Source organism: Crinia signifera, chromosome 3 (genome assembly GCF_055691185.1).
Source record: "Crinia signifera chromosome 3, ASM5569118v1, whole genome shotgun sequence".
Classification (NCBI taxonomy): domain Eukaryota; kingdom Metazoa; phylum Chordata; class Amphibia; order Anura; family Myobatrachidae; genus Crinia; species Crinia signifera.
In genome coordinates this window covers 184569269-184591940 of record NC_139219.1, presented here as the reverse complement: position 1 = coordinate 184591940, position 22672 = coordinate 184569269, and the positions used below count along the sequence as shown (strand labels likewise).

At 42.2% G+C, this 22672-nt stretch overlaps 1 protein-coding gene across 2 annotated transcripts in view; it reads right to left on the bottom strand.

The window, feature by feature from the left end:
* The window catches only part of MDN1 (midasin AAA ATPase 1), a 217815-nt gene that overhangs the window by 82109 nt on the left and 113034 nt on the right, over positions 1 to 22672 (bottom strand). For both annotated transcript variants that reach the window (XM_083177044.1, XM_083177045.1), the window contains exons 52-61: positions 22134 to 22240; positions 16130 to 16263; positions 13856 to 14016; positions 11847 to 11970; positions 10934 to 11144; positions 9945 to 10170; positions 8854 to 8962; positions 6341 to 6511; positions 5331 to 5545; positions 1862 to 2249 (exon numbers count right to left, since the gene is read on the bottom strand). In XM_083177044.1, coding sequence (XP_083033170.1) covers positions 1862 to 2249; positions 5331 to 5545; positions 6341 to 6511; positions 8854 to 8962; positions 9945 to 10170; positions 10934 to 11144; positions 11847 to 11970; positions 13856 to 14016; positions 16130 to 16263; positions 22134 to 22240 — 1846 coding nt within the window. The remainder of the gene's footprint in view (positions 1 to 1861; positions 2250 to 5330; positions 5546 to 6340; positions 6512 to 8853; positions 8963 to 9944; positions 10171 to 10933; positions 11145 to 11846; positions 11971 to 13855; positions 14017 to 16129; positions 16264 to 22133; positions 22241 to 22672) is intronic.

Sequence of the window (22672 nt, the reverse complement as noted above, 5' to 3'; positions counted from 1 at the left end):
ATATTCGCAGCCTAGCGAGCTGGTAAATGCCACCTTAATCTGCTCAGTAGCATGCAAGCGGATGCGTTCGCATGTACATCTGCTCGCATGCTGCCTCACAGGAGAGAAATAATTTGCTCACCATCTGCTGATTATTCTCCCAATCGCAAATAAAAAAGTCAGACCAGCCTGACTTATTTTGCCCAAAGATGGCTGAATTTGAGGCGGGCGTTGACATCATCCGCCTGCCCCAAGCAGCTATCAACATGCATGAGTTTGCAAGGGTACACCCAGCGTTTTTGTGGACAAGCCTGTGAAATGCTGGAAGGTCCCCCTGCGTCCACCCCCTCCCTACCATCCTGGAGCGAACACACCCCAGCGAGTGTGAGATATTTGCGCATCAACATCAAACAGGGGAACACATTGGGCATTCAACAAGAGTGTCTGAATCACCCCCATTGTTTTTAAGGGTATGGGCTACCCACTCAACAGAGCCTGCAAAAAGGGAGGCACCCTCACCGCTCTGCTGCTGTCTGTAGGGATGTGCGGTGAAGCAGAGAGGCAGGAGACTTATAGTGTGTACACACGGTAAATCGCATGCTTTTTTAGGGCTTGCGAGCCCGATGCGCTGCCAATGCGCATTCCCATGTGAGCGCATATCGGCAGCCAGATAGAGAGGGCAGGCAAGACTATATATTGCAGATGTGCACTATATAGTGTAAATTGTGCCCCTCTGGCATGCCGTGAGATGCGAGTCCCGATGCGATCTGATCGCGCCGGGACTCGCATCTCACGGGATATCCTGCCGTATGTACACACCTTTACATTAGATGCTGATAGAGCAGCAGCAGGGGACATCCCCGCACCTCCCTCACTGCGGTGCCAAGCCCCTCCCCACTGATCTCAGCATGAGGATGTGATCAGAGAAGATTGGAACATCTTAATTAGAAGAGTCCCTGATTGGAAGAGTGGGTGAAATGCTTCTCTGACCCCTGCAACACAGATCATCTCACAGAAAAGCAACCTGCCTTCTCAGCTCTGGTCTCTCTCTCTGCCACCCTGTCTATGCAGCTTCTCCCTATCTCCTATCTATTCCTACCAACAACCCCCCCCCCACACACACACACACTCTCTGGAAAGCATCTGCGTCCCCCTCCCCCCTTCGACTCTCTGCCCAGCATAGCAATTTGGACCTACTTCTGCAGGCATTACATGTGCACACAGGGCTCTACTTTGGGGTTTGTAAATAGGGTACAGTACTACAGTATTACTGTATGTAGTGTAATGAGACTCAGGGGCACTATATGCGGTGTAATATAATGTGTTACTGTATGGTATAATTGAATTGGTGGTACTATGGTGCGGCCATGCCCCTGTCCTTTTACTTAATATGGGAAGGAGAGTGGAACATTTTTAATCCCAAGCAGTGCACCAACCCTTAGTGTGGGGGAAAGGATCCCAATTCAACTCTTGAAGAAGGATAGCTGTAGGACAAAGCTAAACCTTCCACCTAGGCTTAAACTAAATGGTGAAAACCTGGCCGAAAAACAGCAGCACCAGGGTGACCAAAAAATTATTTACAAAAAAAAATTATTTTTACATAACTAAACAATTCCAAGCCTTGGACACTGTCTCCTAAAAGTAAAACTAAGAATGAAAAAATGTACATAAAGGCTGTTAGCAGCAGTCCCATAAGAGACACCTAGCTCCTGCAGCCACTAGAGTACAGAGGATGTTACAGAGGATTACACATCTTTTGTTTTTATATTTTTTTTTTCTCACTGCTCAACACATATCAATGGCTCTTCTTGCATTCTTCCCCAAGACAAGCCTTTTCTTCAACAAATCATATTCTACTAAATAAATTCTTCTAGTAACCAACCTCCTCTTCCGCATACTGCAATTTGTATTTCCTCTTTATAGCTGGGTCAAATGCAGTTTGTGGCAGCCAGAGATGAACCTGCAATAAGCCCATATTCACCCACAGAGCTCCACGGTGCGCTACTTCGGAGGCCTGAACTGCATCATCGAACTCTGCATAAAACTGCTGAAGGCAGGTCAACCAGAGCTTAATGATGTTTCTAGGCAACCTCTCCTGATTCGTCCAGTCTCTCAGAATGTCCTGGATGTAATGATATGCAGATGGGTCTTTCATTGGAAGATGATCACAATATTGCAAAAACTCCTCTTGAATATTTAGAGGCACAAGGTCCTTTAGTGCAACAAAGTGACGATAGAGCAGAAGACCTTGTAGCCTCGAATCTGTGCTCCTGTGATCCAGAAAAAAATATATATACATAAGTACACATTTATACATACACACTCCCATAGCTTGAGCATTTACCTGGAATTACAGAATCTATAAGCCGATATATATCACAGCAGGCAATGAACACAAGCTATGTACATCTCCAAGCTACTGTATGCATTTTGAGTCTGTATCTCATCTTCAGGCTTAAAGTAGAAGATCATAATGGTACAGGTTCAGAAGCAAATAATAGCATCGATGTCCTTATGCTGTACATCCTTGCTGACAATGATGTGTCTGTCTGCATGCCAGACAGATATTCATCTAGTGCCGGGTGTCTTTTTGCAAACAATGTGTCTGTCACAACATTATACAACTAGGATGCAAAATTAGAGATTCTGCCGAATAATTTATAACACTTGTATATCTGTGTGCGACAGTCTCTGAATCACAATGTAGCAGCCACAGCTTTTTCCCCAATACAAGTTCTGTTGTATTCCACATAGATACACAATATAGAAGTGTCATATCAAATTAATCAGCATAGCCTCCTCGAGTCGCATTTCGACTAAAATGCATTTTCAGCAGTAAACTGCACATGACCTGACGGCTCACTCACTCCAGGTATTTTGTGCTGCATATTGAGGCTGAATGTACAGCAGGATGACCCATCTTAACAGAAGATACCAGGCCTGCCAGTTATAGTATCAAGCCCAAGGCTGAGTGGGCGGAACGAGGAAGGAAGAACACATCACACCAAGGCACACTGGGAGAAGAACCACACATCATTAACATAGGAAAATAGTCCTTCAAGACAGGTGCATCAGTGAAGGCGTCCTGTGCCCCCTGTGTACTCAAAAGGATTTACCAAGGTAAGACCATACGTCCTATTTTCTCATTCAACCACTAGGGGGCACAGGAGACATTACAGTAATGCATAAAACCAGGTAAAGGTCTGGGCATAAGACCAGGTAGCCGCATTATGAACAGGAAAAAAAGACTACCCTAGGGCGGTCAGAGGGCGCTGCAGTGGGATGTAGGTCAAAGTGAAGCTGCTACTTGGAGGGACTGAGTAGGTCCCTAAATATGGAAAAAGAAATGTAGGAAAAAAGTAGCGCTTACCAATGAGGAATTACAATGTAAAAAACATTTAATGTACATACATAACAATAAAAATTACATGAACATAATAAATAAAAAATCTGTCATGTACGGCCCTTTCTATGTGCCACTGTGTAGATAAATATTGGTAGGGATCCGCTCCTATTGTGCCGCCTAAATAAAGTCCCAATTTGGAACAATGCAGTTCTTAAGAGGGGGTAAGTTGGCTTTCCACTGGATTCAAAAGATGTTATTGGAGGTAGATATATTTACCACTGTTTGTCCCCTTGGAGTCTTGTATCCATTTAGTATTGCATGAAAAGCTGTGATCTCCGTTGGGAGGGGTAGGTGGAACTTTCTCCGCTTTAAGGAATCACGATGTCTGTGGAAAGCGATGTGTATTTGTCCCAAATAAGCAATTCTCTAAGAGGTGAGGAGATAAAGATGGCTGGTTGGATCCAAAAGATACACAGTGCAGCGATGGCAATGAGGGGCCTTGAGAGTAGCAGCTTCCAACGCGTTTCACTGCCTCAAGGGGCAGCTTTTTCAAGCCGCATTATGGAGCTGTTTAACAGAAGCCCCTGGGCAGCTGCCCAAGAATCACCAACAGCTCTAGTAGAATGAGCCACAATTCCTACAGGAACATGAATTTTCACCGCTGAGTAGACATGGTGAACTGTCAAACAGAGCCTCCTAAGGTCTGCTTAGAAGCCAGCCAGCCATCCCTGTTTAAGATAAACATCAAATCAGATCTGTAGAAATTCCTAGTCCAGTCAACACAGATGCGGAGAGTCTGCACCATGATCAAGGAGGACACCTCCAGGGGCCCAACACTAGCTGGAACAACAATCTCCTGGTTCAGAAAAATATGTGAGCCAAGAAACTCACGCAAGTTTGCAGGACTGCCCCATCTAGATGGAACACCAGGAAGTGGCCGAGCGCCAGGATAATGCACTATGGTCAAAGACACTAATGGCAGAAGAAATAGCGAAGAGGAAGTCTTCCAAGAAAGCCACCGGAGGTCAACCATGTCCAACGGTTTGAAGGAAGCCGACGGACGCCTGAACTATATAAGGGAGAAATCCCATGGAGCCAGAAAAGGAGGCTGGACATTAAGGACTCCTTGGAGAACGCCCAGTAAGGCAGCTATCTGTCACTTAAAAAGAACCAAAGTAACGATACCTGAACCTTGAGGGCCGACAACCTAAAGCCCAGCTCCAGGCCAGATTGAAGGCAGGCCAACAACCACTAGGGCTGAGCCACACCACAAGCAATAGGTCTTTCACATTCTGTGATAGATCCTGGTGGTCTATTGAAGAAGGCGTAGAACTCAGAGCCCGACCTCATCTGCCCTCCGCCATCCCCCGCCAGTGAAGGAGGTTCGCTTCTAGTCTGGTATCTCCGAGCTCAGGTTGCAACTAGCGGAGCACTCCCTGTGGCTGTGCAATGATAGCAGAGGTCCATGACCGAAATCCCTGACCCACTCGTCAGTGCTGCCGCCCACAGCACTGGGTATCAGAGCGGCCATGCAGGACAGTATGTGTGTCACCTGCACCATCGGTTATATCATAAGTAAAAATAAAATAAAGAAACCAAACAGGGGCTCCCCTATACAAAAGGGTGACTGTTCCTGCCAAAGCACCAAAAGGATATGGGCATACCTAGGGTTGGGGGAGGGGTACAGAGGGACTGGGAGACTAGGCTTTGCGGTCATTTAAATTTGACCTTTTGGTGCCTGCCTTTCCAGCTAGCCTATACCTCCACTGTAATGCCTCCTGTGCCCCCCAGAGGACATTTATTTTACTGAATTTACACTAAACATACAAATTTAGGAGAGGCTTTACCCATATACATGGGAACATTTAATCCAGCAAAAAAAAAAAAAAAATTAAAATTCAAATAAAAAGCTAAAAAATACCTACAGGTGGTGCTCACTAATACGGTAAAAACACAATTCCATATTAAAAAGGAAAGATAAATTAAATAAAATGACATACTGTACCTAAAGCCAGCCAAGGAAGAGATTGCCATATTTGTCCAAAGGGCTGCGTTGATCTCTTGCAGCTGGTGCATTCTCTCATCCCCCTCACCTAAACTCACGTGTGAAGAGAGGAGTACTGGAAGACTACTCAGATCCCATGACAAGGTTTTGCTACTGCTCGTCAGAACTTCACAGAAGCACTTTGAGAATACTGCTCTGCTTAATATACCAGGTCCCTGAATGAAAAAAAAATGACATCTCAATTTATCAGTTCATTAACAAAAGTAAACAGTTGCTTCAGTTCTACTTTTTGCAGTGAAGTCCAACAAACCATGGTGTACTTATGGAAAGGCCATCTGTATCATGGAATCAAGCTTATCCAGGTGATACATTGTACACTGAAATTCCTAGAAGGCACAGAGCCAAACTGGAGTCCTGGGGCGTCAATAGGAGTGTCTCTTTATTTGCTCTTCTACATTAAGCAGATTTCAGCTTAGAGGATGTAGTATTATTTTCCATGGCCATTTTAAACCCATATCCCACAGCCCAGAACTATACTCCTTTCACATCAAACCTCAGACTTCGGCAATTCGACCCAGGTTATTTTAAGGGTTAATGTGAAAGTATCGGATCCGTGGTGGGTACAGGGTCGGACTCGGGATCAAGATCTGAAAGGGATACAAGAGAGACACAACCCCCACCCATCACTGAGCACAGTGTAAACTGGAGGTACATGATCTAGGTTGATTCCCATGAAAGATACATTTCACTAAGCAACATTTCAGATGTCATCATGTGACCCAGAGGACAGTTCGAAGAGATTAACTTTGTGCATGTTGAAGATTGAACCGTGTCTATATGGTTAATGTTGACCATACAACCGGACATCCATGATTTTCATAAAGATTAATGCATAAAAATCTAAATTGCTAAAAATGCTAAGAGGGTACAAAATGAGCATAACATTACTTTGATACTATGAGTACATGATTGTAACAACTGCTACACAGAGTAATTTGATTCTTTCAAACCTTCACAGAAGGTTCCATGAGTGTTTGTGGGCGGTTTTCAACATCTGGAGAAGAGAGCGGCTTCCAGGATGACCAGTAGTCTGGTTCAGTGGTAACAGTACTATTCCAGAATGATGAGAATACACTGCTTATCAACTCTGACCCCAATAAGGCAACATCGCCGGCATTAACCTGCAAACCAAAAACAACATTATCAATAGTTTCTGCAAAGCACTGACAATAATAAAATGTAAAACTTTGGAAATGATTTATATATACATATAACAATGGCACTCCCATTGACGTTGGCAATAGCCTGTGTGCCCCTGCGGACATATACATATGCTGGAGGTGATAATGGCTCCTTAGAGATAAATCACCAGCATTGCACTCCAGGTCTTGTGAGAATAAACAGTTTAATGTGCAGGGGTGGACGTGTCACCTTTTAAACCTATTTTACTAAAGCTGCAAAGGAGCCGCAGGACCTACTGCCTTTCCCTCACTTTGTGAGAGACACACGATCTCGTCTCCAGCCTGGAAGCCGGGACCACGGTTGCAGTAGCTGGCCGGGATTTCAGTGCAGATCTCACTGCACCGCTAAAACCACGTGAGGAAGGAGTTTGGAGTAACCCCTCTCATCCTGGGTTCTAATTAACGGGACAGAATAAACAGCAAACTGATAGCGGACCTCTTGTGAGTGACTTTAACCCTTTTTATATATATTTTTATATATTTTTTATACCAATCCCCTTTTTTCATTAAAAGACTTTTTAAATACAAGCGAATCACACAATAAATTTGTCTTTAAAAATATTTAAAGTACTGGATTGGTTTACTGTTTCTTCCAAAAACATCTGCATTATAAGTGCCAGTGTAACATATCTCTCCAAATCCTCTTTTTCCTCATACTAATGTGCACATTAAACTGCTTATTCTCACAAGACCTGGAGATTATATATATATATATATATATATATATATATATATATATATACACATACACATAGATAGATATCTATATATATATAAATATATATTTATTTGTAAGCTTGCAAGCAGGGCCCTCCTATCTCCATGTCGGTTTGTATCAACCCAGTTTGTTTAATCACTGTTGTTTACAATTGTAAAGCGCAACGGTATATGCTGCGCTATATAAGAAACTGACAGACACTCCAGCGGACTTGGGAAAAAGGATTTTAATGTGCAAAAGGTGACCGACGTGTCGGGGTTACAAACGCCCCATTTTCAAGGTGCAAACAAGTTCAAGGTGAAAACGGGGTGTTTGTAACCCCTTGCAAACGGGAGCGTTTGCACCTTGAAAACAGTGCATTTGTAACACCGAAACGTCGGTCACTTTTGCACATTAAAATCCTTTTTACCAAGTCTGGAGTGCCGCTATCTGTCCTCATACCCAGCTGTACATCCACCCTTCTGGAGGGCACCCGCGGCAGTTGCCCCTTGCGACAGGAGTGCCAGGCTGACACATAGGATATAGAATATATATATATTTTACACACACAAGGTGAGCCTGCTCGAACCTTTGAAAGCTAGTCTGCTACCTTCGTCAGTGTGCAAAACCTTGCCCAATTTTGAAAGGGCAAAATGTACCCTACCCCTCAGCACCTCTATATGTGCAAGCTTTTCACAGTAACAGTTTATTAAGGAATTTCTCTTATGTAAGGAAGTTCACATAAAGGCTCTTATTCTGGTTCACTTGCCAAGGCAAATGCCTTCTCAAATGGACAAAACCATGTGCACTGCAGGGGGGCAGGTGTAACATGTGCAGAGAGAGTTAGATTTGGGTGGGTTATTTTGTTTCTGTGCAGGGAAAATACTGACTGCTTTAATTTTACACTGCAATATAGATCTCACTTTGAAGTAAAACCCCACCCAAATGTAATTCTCTCTGCACATGTTACATCTGTCCCACCTGCAGTGCACATTGTTTTGAGAAGGAATGTGCCTTTGCAAATGAACCAGAATAAGGGCCAAAGAGCATTCCAATTAGAATAATTCGGATTCGTAGCTGACATTTGACCTAATACTAATCTAGAGCAGCGATAACAAAAAGCTTGTGTGAATCCACATACAATTTCTCTTGTGTGCCACAAAAGACATGTTGTTGGGAATAGGCTTTTAATGGTTTCCTGACAGATGTCTAATGTGCAGAAAATGAAGTGCTGTTCTAGACAAACAAAACCGAGCTAAAACTTTATTTAACGGTAAAATTAATAAACATATATTATACTAGGCAAATCGAGCTTAAAAAGAAAAATAGTTGAAGAATATTTCTTAAGGAGCCCATAGACGCTCCGTTTTGTACTATGCGATGCGTGCTCCCGCGCATCACATAGTACGGTACAAAAAGTATGTGCTGCACATACGATGTGTACCTAGTACAAAAAGTATCGGATCGCAGTGCATGCACAAGGGATGCGATCCGATATGATGTGTGCTGTTTAAGCACACAACGGATCCGATTAACGGACCGTGTATGGGGGGCTTTAGTTGGGATGAACCAACTGAAGAACTACCTCAGCCTGCTGAATAAGGAACAAGGCGGCACGAAACTGCTGTGAAGAGGATGATGTTTTTTTCAAGGAAAATGCAACCAGCTGGTTTAGGTCAGACTGCATGTTCTTTCTGTAAAAGCAAAGACAAGGTAATAGTCAATAACAGTATAATGTTTAACATTAAAGAAAAAAAAAAAAAAGGAGATCATAAAAAAAACAAAGACCTATGCAAATGAGAAGCAGTGTCCGCCGCTGATGCTGCATCACTGCTCATAGCCAGGCCATACACACTGGGAGGTTGAGCGGAAAGCAGCTAGAACTGTAAAAGTGAGCTGCTTTCAGCTCAAAATTGCCCATTATGTATGGGCCTTTACTCCTGCCAGCATGACAACAGTGGGTGCAACCTATCTGAAAGCAGGCCAGTTCTGTATGAGCAAGCAAAGTGATGTACACCTTGTAGAATTTCCCTTTAATCTGCTAACTTTGGCCCTTATTCTGGTTCACTCACAAAGGCAAATGCCTTCTCAAATGGACAAAACCATGTGCACTGCAGGTGGGGCAGATGTTACTTGTGCAGAGAGAATTAGATTTGGGTGAGTTATTTCGTTTCTGTGCCGGGAAAATATGGACTGCTTTAATTTTACACTGCAATATAGATCTCACTTTGAAGTAAAACCCCACCCAAATGTAATTCTCTCTGCACATGTTACATCTGTCCCACCTGCAGTGCACATTGTTTTGAGAAGGAATGTGCCTTTGCAAATGAACCAGAATTATTTTTACACTGTAATATAGATCTCACTTTGAGGAAAGACCCCACCCAAATCTATTTTTCCCTGAAGTGTTACATCTGCCCCCCCATCCCCCCCCCCTGCAGTGCACATGGTTTTGTCCATTTGAGAACGAATTTCACCTTTGCGAGTAAACCAGAATAAGGGCCTTTGTGCATTACATTCTGCTCATGAAGCACAAGGAAACCATTGAGCGTCTAACTCAAACTGGACCACAGATAAATAACCATTCGGCACAAGAGTTTTCTTGAATTATACGTTTTTTTAGGTTACCATTCAAATAAAATGTCACATCTCTGAATTGTTAACACTTGCCCTTACCTTACATAGTAAGAATGGGACAGCAGGTCAGTAATCAATTTGTATTGCCACAGCAGCATTAGATACTCCATGCCAGGCCACAACTGAACTCTACTTGAAAGCTGCGGTAAATCTTCCTCCTCCAGGGTACACAAACTCTCTTCAAAACTTTTGTCTCCAGGACACAGGAGAATACCCTGTTTTTTCATGTGATCACTTAGCAATTCCACAGATGCTGCAAGTTTCTCTAAAACGAAGAAGAAATGACAATCCAAACCAAACTACAACACATAAATCAGTGCCCATTACATAATGGGGGTAAGCAATTGTCAGGACTGGAAGAGAGTCAACAGTTAAGGACAACTATAAGGAGAGACCCATGGATTTGGTTTAGAATATAGCTTTAAGAAAATTAAAAAGGGAGGTCATAGGCTTGTGTCACACTGAAAATGGACACTGCCAACTTAGTGAATGTTCCATATCAGAAAGTCCAAGGTTTATTAGAAATATTTGGTGTCCTATATTGAAGGTTATTACCCAATATACCGATGTGTCACTTACACTTAGCCTCCCTGCATGTTAAACAGTCCTTCTTCTAGTCATGCAATGCCAGGGAGTGGATTTTTATGTGACTTCTGCCATTAAAATAGGTCTTACTTGCAAAAGGATGTGAATAGAAAGTACAAGCAGCTTATACTGATTAAAATGATATGCGGCTTGCATATTTTCTGGCTGTATAGGGATACAACATACTACACAGTGTATAGGAATGCTAAAAATAATTTTAATCAGCAGTCTGCTTGTGCACCTTATTCCCATTGCAATGCAAATAAAATGCAGGTCATATTGAAGCTAGATGTATGGGGACACATCTGTATATGCACAGAGAACATTTAATGCACAGAAACAAAGAGGCAAATAGGGCTCAACTAACCAGCCACAAGTCTACACAACGGATATTACACTTCTGTGTGTAGATTTCAAAGAAAGATCATAGACAATACATTTACCAGAGTTGATGTCTTCTTGATGATTTGACTGAAGGACAGATGTCCAAGCTTGAAGTATGTTGAATTTGGTTTCCCAAGCGGAGCTAGCTGCCTTTAACCTGCATATCTCTTGTTGCCATCGTCCCTCTCCTTTAACTGGTCTCAGATCCACTACACTAAGTGAATCGCTGAGCACTTTCAGTTTCTCCACACACTGTACCACAGACTCCTCCTGTAAATGGACAAAGTAAAGGTTGACGTATGTTGCAGGTTCAACGCACTAGCACCCCAGTCTGACCCTGCAATGAGTTTCAACAGCAGGCGCCAATTTATGCAAAAGAAATCGCTTAAAAAAAGACAAAAATAAAATCTGAATTGTTGTGGGATTACTAATATCACTTTTACACCAAAACGGGTTGCACCTGTGTTTTTGGACCCAAGCACCAGGTAATCTGCCGGCAGGGACCCGCTAGATGCCAAATCAACATGCTGAGGATACCCCCAGCTTCTGCCCATGAGGTGAATGGATGGCACACACAGGCAACCATTCACCGCCTCCTTGGCTCTGCTGCTGTCTGCACAGTACAGCAGAGGAGGCTGTACATACCGCCCTGCCCAACCTCCAAGCTGACTGCAGCAATATGTATGGGCTCCACCATTGGTTAAAAAGGGGTACATTGATGGATGATCCGGGTTATCAGTTTACAGTGCACCTGAACCTGGGTCTTATTAGTGTTCAATCCGAAAAACTTCCAGGGTAACAGGACCCAGGGCTTTTCTTTTTTATCCCATTTACACCATGCAGTGACCTGGGTTGACTCGGCAACAACCCAGGTTACTGCTTTGGTTTAAAGGGCATATTAGCATATTCACATATCTAAAGGGTCCTAAACTATTTTATATTTAAGTTCTACACACAAAGACTAAGTAATACCTTGAAAGGCAGAGGTCTAACGAGAACTTTCTGCAGCAGTTTTACATCTGCAGATGTCTGGGAAGGAGAGACTGTAAGGCACTCCTGGATGCTCAAACAGATCGACTGAACTTCCTGAGAAAGCCTGCAAGAAAGATTAGAGGTTTGTAGTTGGAAAGTAGTAACCTGTGTCTGGACCATTTAGAATTTTGTATCCATTTCCGCTCACCCTTAAATACAGACAAAAAACAGAAATAGGTCAGGCAATAGTAATAAAAGCCAGGCATTCTTAATTAGCATACATAAAATAATCAACAAAGATGTGCTGTGGTGTCTGGAAAGGATCCTTGGAAGGGGGAATCTTTTATTCCCCTACTCCGGCAGATAAGAGGCCAGAAACACTAAGCTTCAAAAAGTGATAAAGTGGAGAGTGATAAACCAGCTCAATTGTCATTTATCAAACCCATACTAACATGCCAGTTAGCAGCTGGTTTGCTGGTTAACATGTATCATAACTGGTTCCTACTTCGCCTTAGTAAAGTGGTGAGGAAAGAGGAGCTATAGAGGCATGATGGGACTACTAAAATACAGTATTTTCCTAGTTGATTAACACATTTCTCTTTTGTTATGGGGGACACTGGAGAGACGATGGAGTATAGCTGGTGCTGGAGAAGTCTAGACACTAAGCGGTGACTTTCCGACAGATCAGACTCATCCTCTCCTATACCCTTGTCAAGGGCAGGTAACATATATATATATATATATAAAAAAAAAAAAAAAAAAGCACAAAAGTACAGAGAGCGGAAAAAGAGAAAAAACACTGAAAATCTATTTCACTAGACCTAGAGTGTCACAATACAAAACCTTATGATGAACTATACATCCCAGGATGCTTTGCATTAGTTTTGCTATGTGGCCATGCTGAAACTAATGCAAGGCATGCTGGGATGTGTAGTTCATCAACATCTGGAGGGCCGGTATTGCCCAGCCCTGACCTAGATGCGCTAGAAGGACTGGGACATGATCTGAGCATGTAATTTGAATGACGTGGCAAGCAGCTCCAACTGAATAGTGCTGGAGTGCGACTGTGCAAACTCGTTCTCCTGTAGGGCATCTGCAGATTGAGCTGTAGCAAGAAGATCATCCAGGTAAGGAATTATCCAGACATTAGGGGATATAACAAACTGGAGAAGCGGGTCACTATTCTCCAGGTGCCTGATCTCTCACTCCCTTCTATAATGGTGCACTGTTCTGGTGACTGAGGAAGTCAGACGTCACCTAATGCGTGATGGGGTAGGGGTGCTGGGAGTGACCAGGGGTACGTGAGAGACGGAAGTTGTGGGAGAACATCACTGGCCTGGTGGCAGAATCAGCATCTTGTGGGTGGACAGAGATCAAGCTGCTCCTTCAGGTGACACCACTGTGCCAAAAGCCCTACATCTAGTCTCCTTTCATAATTTATAGCCCTTCTAGTCACGCCACTAACGTTCCTTTTATTATGTAGACAGTCCAGCAGTCAAACTGAATATAGACAAAGCACAACATTTTAATCAACAGAGGCTGCTTATGCATCTTATTTCATTTTGCAAATATGCTATTTATATATTCATCCCTGTAACCTCTACTCATCCATTTGACCCGATCACTGTGTCATCCCTGTGCCTTACTTCTTCCATATCAGCTCCCACCTGCATGGTAGTAGCCAGGGAAAGCTTTGGAAGGTGCAGATAAGCTACAGGTTACCGCTAGAAAAATGTAGCGCAAATGACCCAACAGGTAGAGTCTACATTAGAAACCATCATTCATCAGAGTAAATACAAATCTTAATGGAATTGCAGCAAAATGGTGTGTGGCTTATATATTTGTAAATGTGTGTATAACAAGCTTCTGTATAATAGAATAAGATATGGCTTTGACGGTATGTTGGGTGATATTTTGTTTATATAATCTAAAAAAAAAAAAAAAAAAAAAACACTCAAATTGACTGAGCCTTAAGAAAAATGTCTTTACACCAACATACTGGCACAAACCTGTGATGATCATGTCCAAGTAAGAGCAGAGTCACCTTTTTCACAGAGTGCTTCACAACCCAGTGCCAGTGTAATGTTAGCAAGGCCAGATCAGAAGATTCCAAGCCTACACTGTCAGACACCAGCCGGAACCGATCACGCCAGTGGAGGCATGACATAGCCTGCAGGGTAACAATCAAATATTGTTAAACTATGCAAATAAATTAGATGAAAAACGAATAAGATGCAGAAACGTTATTTAACCCTAGGGCAGTGGTTCGCAAACCATTTGCAAGACATTTGCAAGTGTGCCTCAGACTTGTGGTCAAAGACCAATTAAAATTATTTATGGTCAATGTAAAATCGGTAAACCAGGGCTTGTGGGTGCAATCATAAATGTATGGAAAAACCAAAGCAAATCTCATCCCTAGCCACATAATGGTATGATGACATTTTTCTAAATGTCTCAGTCAGTAACGATAGGCCTATGGATGCTATGAAAAAAAAATTGGTACTCTTGACCACTGATTCAAAAAACTTTGGGAACCACTGCTGTAGGGTTTATGTTTCGGTATGCGGTCATTAGGTCGACATGGTTGGAAATTCGACACAAGCATTAGGTCGGCAATGGGAAGATTGACAGTCAAAATTAGTTTTTCACATTTTTGTTCATTTGAGCCGACAGATGGTATTTCATGCCCTATCATCCGCATGGAGGGATAATAGAAGTGCGCCTGGCGCAGTGAGGTATCGTGCCCGAAGCATGGTGAGCGCAGCGAGCCATGCGAGGGGACGCAGTACACTTAGACGGTGTTCATGTCTACTATGTTGACATTTGGGCCAAAAACTTGAAAAACTCATGTCAAGACTGTCGACCTTCCCATTGTCAACCTAATGTTTGTGTCACATTCCAACCCTGTCAAGCTTAAGGTGCGCACACACGGTGCGCTGAACTCTGTGCTTTTAGTACTAAATTGCTTAGCATCTAGTACAAAAAGAATACAATGTGCTGCAGTACCGTGCTTTTTGTACTAGATAAGATGCAATCTAGTAATAAAAGCATGGGCTGCACAGACTTTATGTGGTGTGTGATGTGATGCCCACGGGAGCGTGCATTGCACAGCACCATTGTACCATGTATGGGCACCTTTAGCCGTGTTGACCTTCAATGACCCATAACTTTATATTTAAGTATTACTCACTTCACTCAAATAGTCTACCAAGATCACCAATTCCCTTCACACATCTAAATCTAAGGGTAATTTTACAAAAAAGGATGTTGCCTATAGCAACCAGATTCTACTACTTATTTAGCACCTTTTAGTAGAAGATGATAAATAGAATCTGATCAATTGCTATGGGCAACATCCCATCTTCAATAGAACTTCCAACTTCAGAAATACTCTAGGGCTCATTGACATTGCCCTCCCCCTCCTCTCTGTGTACTTCCATTTCTACTCCCCCCCTCTTTCTCCTGGTGGCACCACCCAAGGCTTTCTGTAGTCTTCTCTTTCTACACCTACTCCCTTGGCGAACCCAAAAACTTCTTCAGTATACAAAACCACCTTTATGCCAATGATACTTAAATCTACCTATTCACCCCTTTATCTCTCCTCCTCCTCCACACGATTTCTAATCCCTCTAAAACTTTCTTAAACACCATGCATAAAAACAGAACTTTTGAAGCGAGGGTCTCTCACAAACATGCCGTCCATATAAAATAGTAGCCCCTGCTACACTACTACTGTGCATTAAAACATAGAAGAATATCAACCATTAGTTCTGGGGTACTATGCATCAACATTTCATTGAATAACTCAATTTAAAGGCTAGCTCTTGCAACAGAGCATCTAGAAACACTTATATAGGAGTTCGATTAAGAAAATGTATTTAGTTGAATGAAAAAGAAAATGGTTTATTTCTACATATATATTTGTACATAAACTAAAAAAGGCAATATTTAACAAACGTAATTTCTATTTTATGGAAATGTATGTAAATCCCATGCACACATTACAGAACAGGTAGACATTTCTTAGGATTGTAATCCATCATTACTGTACATTTGTGGTTTGTCATTGAGGAAGCACTTGTGCACATAAGAATGGGTATAAGATTTCAGAGAACAGGTGCAGAAAAGATGCTCGAGCTCACAGTAATGTAGCACATACCCATTTTAGCAGTAACATTTGTAGATGTATGTCAGATTAATCACTATTCATAATTTTTCTGAAAATTATAATTGGTATTCTGACATTTTTCTATATAAACCATTATCTCCAAACATAGGCTCACCTCTAAGGTAGCGTCATCTGTCAATGGAGACTGGATGGATTCAAGGCACTCAAACACAAGCATGTCCCAGATGTCAAAAAATGCTGCAAGATGAGCTACCACTGGATGAGGTAGGTCCTGGTGGACAGCTGGATCTAAGTCAGGCAGAATAATGCAATATTCATGATACAATAAAATAAAATACAAACTATCTATCTATCTATCTATCTATCTATCTATCTATCTATCTATCTATCTAAGCCTCTAGATATAGATGGCCCCAACAGCTGGAATATCATATATGGAGCACTAAACACTCCAGGCTTTTTAAGGAAAAAACAAACATAAACTTTATTATGGGCACTACATTATTTCCAAGATTTTCCATTCTAATTTTTTTTCCCCTTTTTGATGCGTTCAATATGCTTTCAAAAACCGTTTCATTGCTACACGACACAAACTTTTAGTACACAAGCTTTACCAAAGGTGTAGACACTTTTTATGCAGAGAATCCATGGTGGATGATGGGACTGTGGATATAGGGAGGGGTTATGGAAGCAAGCACCAAAATAGATAAAATTTGAAGCAGCAGCAAAGACTCCTCCTCCCTATACCCCACCCCCTATCGCCAGCAGACAGTTAAGACTAACAAATACCAAGGAGAGGGAAAACAAATACGAGACACACAACATTAGCACAAAAAAGGGGAGAAAATGTGGCCGAAATGTGTATGAGAAAATAAACCTAATAAAAGCCAGAGACATGAGGGCGGGTGCCCAGTGTCCACCATAGATTCAGAAAAAAAAATTATTTTACAGGTAAGACCAAATCCATTTTTTTCTAACATCCTATGGTGGACACTGGGACTAAAGGATATTCCAAAGCTGTCCCTGTAGGGAGGAAACTTACCTGTGCTGCAAGAAAACCCCAAGGCCAAGACTAGGATATTTAGAGGCAAAGGACCAATCAAAACAAGTAGCTAGACTCCAGAGAATTTTCCGAAAGATAGTCCGAAGCATAGCAGAATTGTTCCCCTGAGGAACACTGCCCAGCCCTGCATGACGTCCACACTGATCAAGTGGAAGCAGTATACCCAGACCTGGGTTGTGGAAACTGGGCCAGGGTGAGGAAAAACCAAGATCAAACTAACTTGTAGTGACTGTGGGCAGCCCGCCATGACCCCAGTAGAAAATGCTAAAAGAAAATATCCTAAGGAATCTGAAATAATTTATAAACTGGGAAGCAAGGAATGAACCTAGGTCCTGGAACTCATTCCACAGGACAGGGAGCCTCAACCAATCCGACCATGCAGCTTTGAAATTGAGAAACTCCCGAAGGAACAGAAGCAAGATCTGTCTAGAGGTTTGCCAATCCCACAGGGCACCAATAGAAAAATCTAGGAGAAAACCCAAAGGGCAGATCGCAAAATATAGCATGGTGGACACAGATCTATAACCAAAGACTGTAAGGCAAAAGAGATTGAGATCCAGGGTTGGGGAAAAAAAAACAAAAAAACTGCTTTTGGTTTAAATAAAAAAAAATTTCATTAACTGTTTCATGAAAAAAAAATATAGAAATACTGTGTGTTACAATAATGTGAAACATTGCTATGTATTATAAACACTACCTACTTTGTCAGGTAAACAAAGCCCCCTCCCCAATAAAAGATTGGTTAAATAAAAAAATGCTTTATGGATATGGATGATATTATAACCTTTGCAACAGAGAAATCTGCTAAATTTAGTGTTCCTTGGCTTCCCTGGATGTAATTTAAGGAGACTCATCTATACTCATCCTATCTCAAGTTTATAGTTCCCACAATTTTTGAGATTTTTTTTTATCAGATGTAAGGATGCTATCCCCCACCCCCCACCTCCTCCTCCCATTCTCACCCATGCCATTCATCCTACTCCCTTGATTTCCTTTCCTTGTTTTTTATATTATGTGCTTTCCTCAATACCTTTTTATGCAGTTAGGTTTGGTGATAATATGTAAAAATTATGACTCCATTTCCATTTAAGCAATTACCGGATTTTCCATTTATATCTAGCCGGGAAACATGGACTAGTGTTGTATCTTGTATCGCACTATTCTTGATCTGTATTATTTTATTGTTCTGTTCCTGGTAAATGTCAACTGTATGTTAAATTAATTATTATTCAATAAAAAAAGAAGAATGCACAAATTGCCTTTTTCATTCATAGTCGATTTCAAAACTTCAAATGAACTAAAACAAAAGTATAAAAAAAAATAATTACTACACTAGAAGATGACTTAGGATTAACGAATGTTGGGGGGAAAAGCTTGATGCAAAGCACACTTCGCACCGCTCTTATCCGATTCACCTTACTATATCTTTGTCATGTGTGTGATTCACTGCTTTGATTCAGCTTATTTAGATAAAGACCACAAGCAACAACAATGTGGACCACCACCAGGGAAGTCACAATATTGTGCCTGTTGTCAAAAAAAATTTGGTTTAAACCAGACAAATCTGCAGAGACCTATAGTCAAACCTGCCTGGACATACAAAGTATCACACTGACCAGAGCCAGAAGTCTGACAGTTAGAACCTTTACTGAGCTGAAGGCCAGGAAAGGTCCATAACTCCCATTCATAAGTTCCAGACACCGAGGAAGCCTTGCACAATTGTCAATGTGGAAATGGGGTATACACCTTACGGTGTCACCATGCGCTTGGAACACACTTTGTAATGGGTACTTAGCTTATTAGTTTTGTTGTATAATACAAAAAGCGCAGGGTGACACCGTAAGGTGTATATCCCATTTCTATAATCAAAGTAGGTATCCTGTAGTATACCTAAAACACCCAGCAGCTACGACCACTTCCAGATAGTTCACAGCGCACATTTTGGACCACCCCCATACGATACAATTGTCGGTACTTATGAGTTATCTGGGCGCCCGATTTTTTGATTGTATGCCTTAAGTTAAGGCATACAATCAGATGCGATGCGATGCGATATCGCATCGCATGCGACCATCGGATGCGATGACCCGATTTTTCCATAGGAATCAATGTTAAAATGGACAGAGTCCATTTTAACATGGAATTCAATGGGAAAAAGGGGTCCTCTTCATACCCCTACTATCCAAGTGGGCATGGAGTTGGATATAAACCTGTGGCGAGCGTAGCGAGCCACCGAGCCCGAAGCGTGGCGAGCGAAGCGAGCCCCGCGAGGGGACGGTATTCTATGTCCCCTCGCGGGGCTCGCTACGCTCGCCGCGCTTCGGGCTCGGTGGCTCGCTACGCTCGCCACAGGTTTATATCCAACTCCATGCCCACTTGGATAGTAGGGGTATGAAAAGGACCCCTTTTTCCCATTGAATTCCATGTTAAAATGGACTCTGTCCATTTTAACATTGATTCCTATGGAAAAATCGGGTCATCGCATCGCATCGCATCCGATGGTCGCATGCGATGCGATGTGCCCGATCCGACCCGATTTAGAAATCGGGCACCCGGATAACTCATAAGTACCCAATTGTCAATGTGCACTCTGACAACTATGAGTGGAATACAGGAGGGCCATTGTAACACCCAACCTCTCAAGTGAACTTAAGTAGGAGGCTTAGCTCCTGCAACAGACAGGTTAAACCCATGGAAGAAAACTCTACCATTAGGAAAGTGGTCCTATGAATATAAAAGCATGGTCTCCATAGCAAGGCCTGCAATGCGAAGTCAGGGACATCACAATGAGCAAGCCACACACCAAAAGGGTTGCGACTAAAGCACAATTTCCTCTTACTATAAGCTGGATCTGTCTGCTGTAAGCCTCAGTGGAACAATGTAAAGCAGTGGTGTCAAACTCATTTGCCCTCCAGCATGCCCTGCCAGTTTTAGCAATCCATTATATAAAATCTGTGGCAGGGCATGCTGGAACATGTAGTTCCACTGATGTAGAGGATACCTCTATATACTACTCCCAGGAAGAAGAGAAGAAAAGAGCAGAGCTACCTTTTGAACCATACAGACCATAGTCATCACAATAGTGAGGCGAATAAGCAGATGTATACCAATAGACATAAGACACAGCATCAGAGAGCAGAATAGAGGCCAATACAAGGTTGGCCAATGGTCTAAAAACATAAAATGCCCCATAGCAACAACTAGGCCTCAACCCGAAGGACCAACCGATTCACCTAACCAAAGACCTCATGGTCCAGACTGAACTTGTGACTCCTAGCTCAGGTTCAGCTAACATTGATTTATTTAGTAAATCCCACAGCACAGTTCAGTCTGCACAAGAAAATAGACAGAGGCCCTATAACAGAATCTATATAGGTGAAATATGGATAGAGCTATTATAGCAGCACTTTGCAAATTAGTCTTAGACACACAGTGTGTCCCAGGCCACACTACACAAAAAATATAAAGTGGTCTGGGGACTGAACAGAAACACCTTTAAGTCCTGCCAGACATCTAACAATCCTGTGGTATGGAGACTTCAACAGAGACAACTGCAAGCCATGCAGGAATGGGACTTTCCTGTGAAGCAGGGGAATTGACCAGAGAACTGGAAGTCCTGTGAGACAAGTGACTTAAAAAAGGACAACGGCAAGTCCTGTCAAGCATGGGACCTGATCAGAGATAACCAAGTCCTTCAAGGCATTGGACTGTAACTGAAATGGGTAAATCCAGCATATGTGAATTGGCTCGAGGTCGCAAACTGTACACATAGGAGGCATGCCTGCCTAGGTTAACTGCCTCAGGATCACAATAACTGCAGTAGCATTACAGGAGGCATTTTTATTATGTCTGTCAAGCAGGGACTTCTTTTCTAGCTGTAAGCTGCCTGCCAGTGTGGAGGCAGGAGAGATTCCGTTTCCTTCCCAATGTCTGACCCACGCACACTTACCATCATTTCAACAGTGTTCCATGAATCGCTGGTAGTTTTGAAAAAGGATAGCCCTGTTTAGAGCACACACAGCAAACGCCTGGCTATCTCTCTAAATTCTGGCAGCCTGGGGCCTAGTCATAAGGGTTTTCTTGAAGATGGCTGGCTGTGATGGGCGTCTCCCTGGAAGGTCAGAGATGTGCGTCGGGGTGGCCTTTCACCAGCTGCAGCCGTGATGTCCCCGATTGCTCCGTCAGGGCGACAGCCACCTGAGCATGGGATCTTCTTCCAGCAGCAGTGCTGAAGAAATAGAACTACTTCAAACAAAGCAGCTGAAAAAATAGTGCTCTGCTCCTTGGGCACCAAAATTAAACTAGCTGCTGAAGGGGGTATAGGGGAGGAGCCTGTTCTGCTGCTTCAATCTATTTTTGTGCTGGTTCCTGTAGCCCCTCCCTATATCCACAGTCCCAGTGTCCACCATAGGATAAAATAAAAAAATTAACATACATCAATTTAGGGCCAGCATAAGTATAAAAAAAACAAAAGGGAAAAAACAAAAACAAGACCACAAGCCACTGCATATAATTCAGCTGACAATGTCGATTTACCAGGGATTTCTCAATGAAATCACTATTTTTTATATTATTTTAAACATAAATATTTTCCTTCATTTTAATAAGATTTCTGGTATGCAAAAGTGGCCAATACACTCCTTTAACTAGTGGACTGCAACAATAGACAAATGGCTGCTTGATACTTTCCAATGTATTCTCAGGGTTTACCTTCAGACTTTAGAGATCATGTTTCAATGAAAGAATCATCATATAGCATTTTATTTCAATCGTGTACAAGAAGTTTTTACATCTTTTGAATGTTACCAACAATAACTTTTCACCAAAACACAAACTCCATAACTGCATCACAGACATTTTGTTTCATAAATATAAAGCAATCACAAATTAAGGATATGGCAATGTGTAGTCTTTATGAATAGACTGTAAACTCACCCTTTTTCCTACATTTGTTTCATAAGTGAAAACTTAGTGAATATTATGAATTTAATTTTATTCAATAATGCTGTAAATGAGGTCTCAGATATTTTGAACAATTAAAAAAAGTGCAATGTTAAAAAAATAAAAACAATAATAATAATAAAAAAAACACTACCTTTGTGAACTTCAATGGCAATTTTCAAGGCACTTCGTTTTTTCGTTGTCCTGGTTGCATGAGTCTCAATAAAAGATTGCCTTAGTCGGTTGATTAGCAGTATTGCCCTGCCAAGTAAAAGCAGCACATTAACAACATTAACACTTAAAAAAACAAAAAACATGTTAATATTAAAATGTATGCCTAAGCATGTCTATATGGTCTTGGAAATTTGTTTGGGTACTTGTTTCCTAGCACGGCGCCACCGATTTTGATTGTGAGCATCGCGTCGGAAAAAATCGCGTCGATCGCATTCCAACCAAATCGCATGCGATGGACGCGATTTTGCATTGATTTTAATGTGAAATGCCCCAAAACACCCCATTTTTCTAGAAACCCCCCTGATGTTTTAAATTGCCCCCAATTTTAACGCCACCCCGCTATAGACGCCAACCCGAAGCGTGGCGAGCGCAGCGAGCCCGCGAGGGGCGGCGGTACGCGTCCTCCTACCTTTTCATACCCCTACTATCCACGTCGGCGTGGAGTTAAGAATAGAAAGT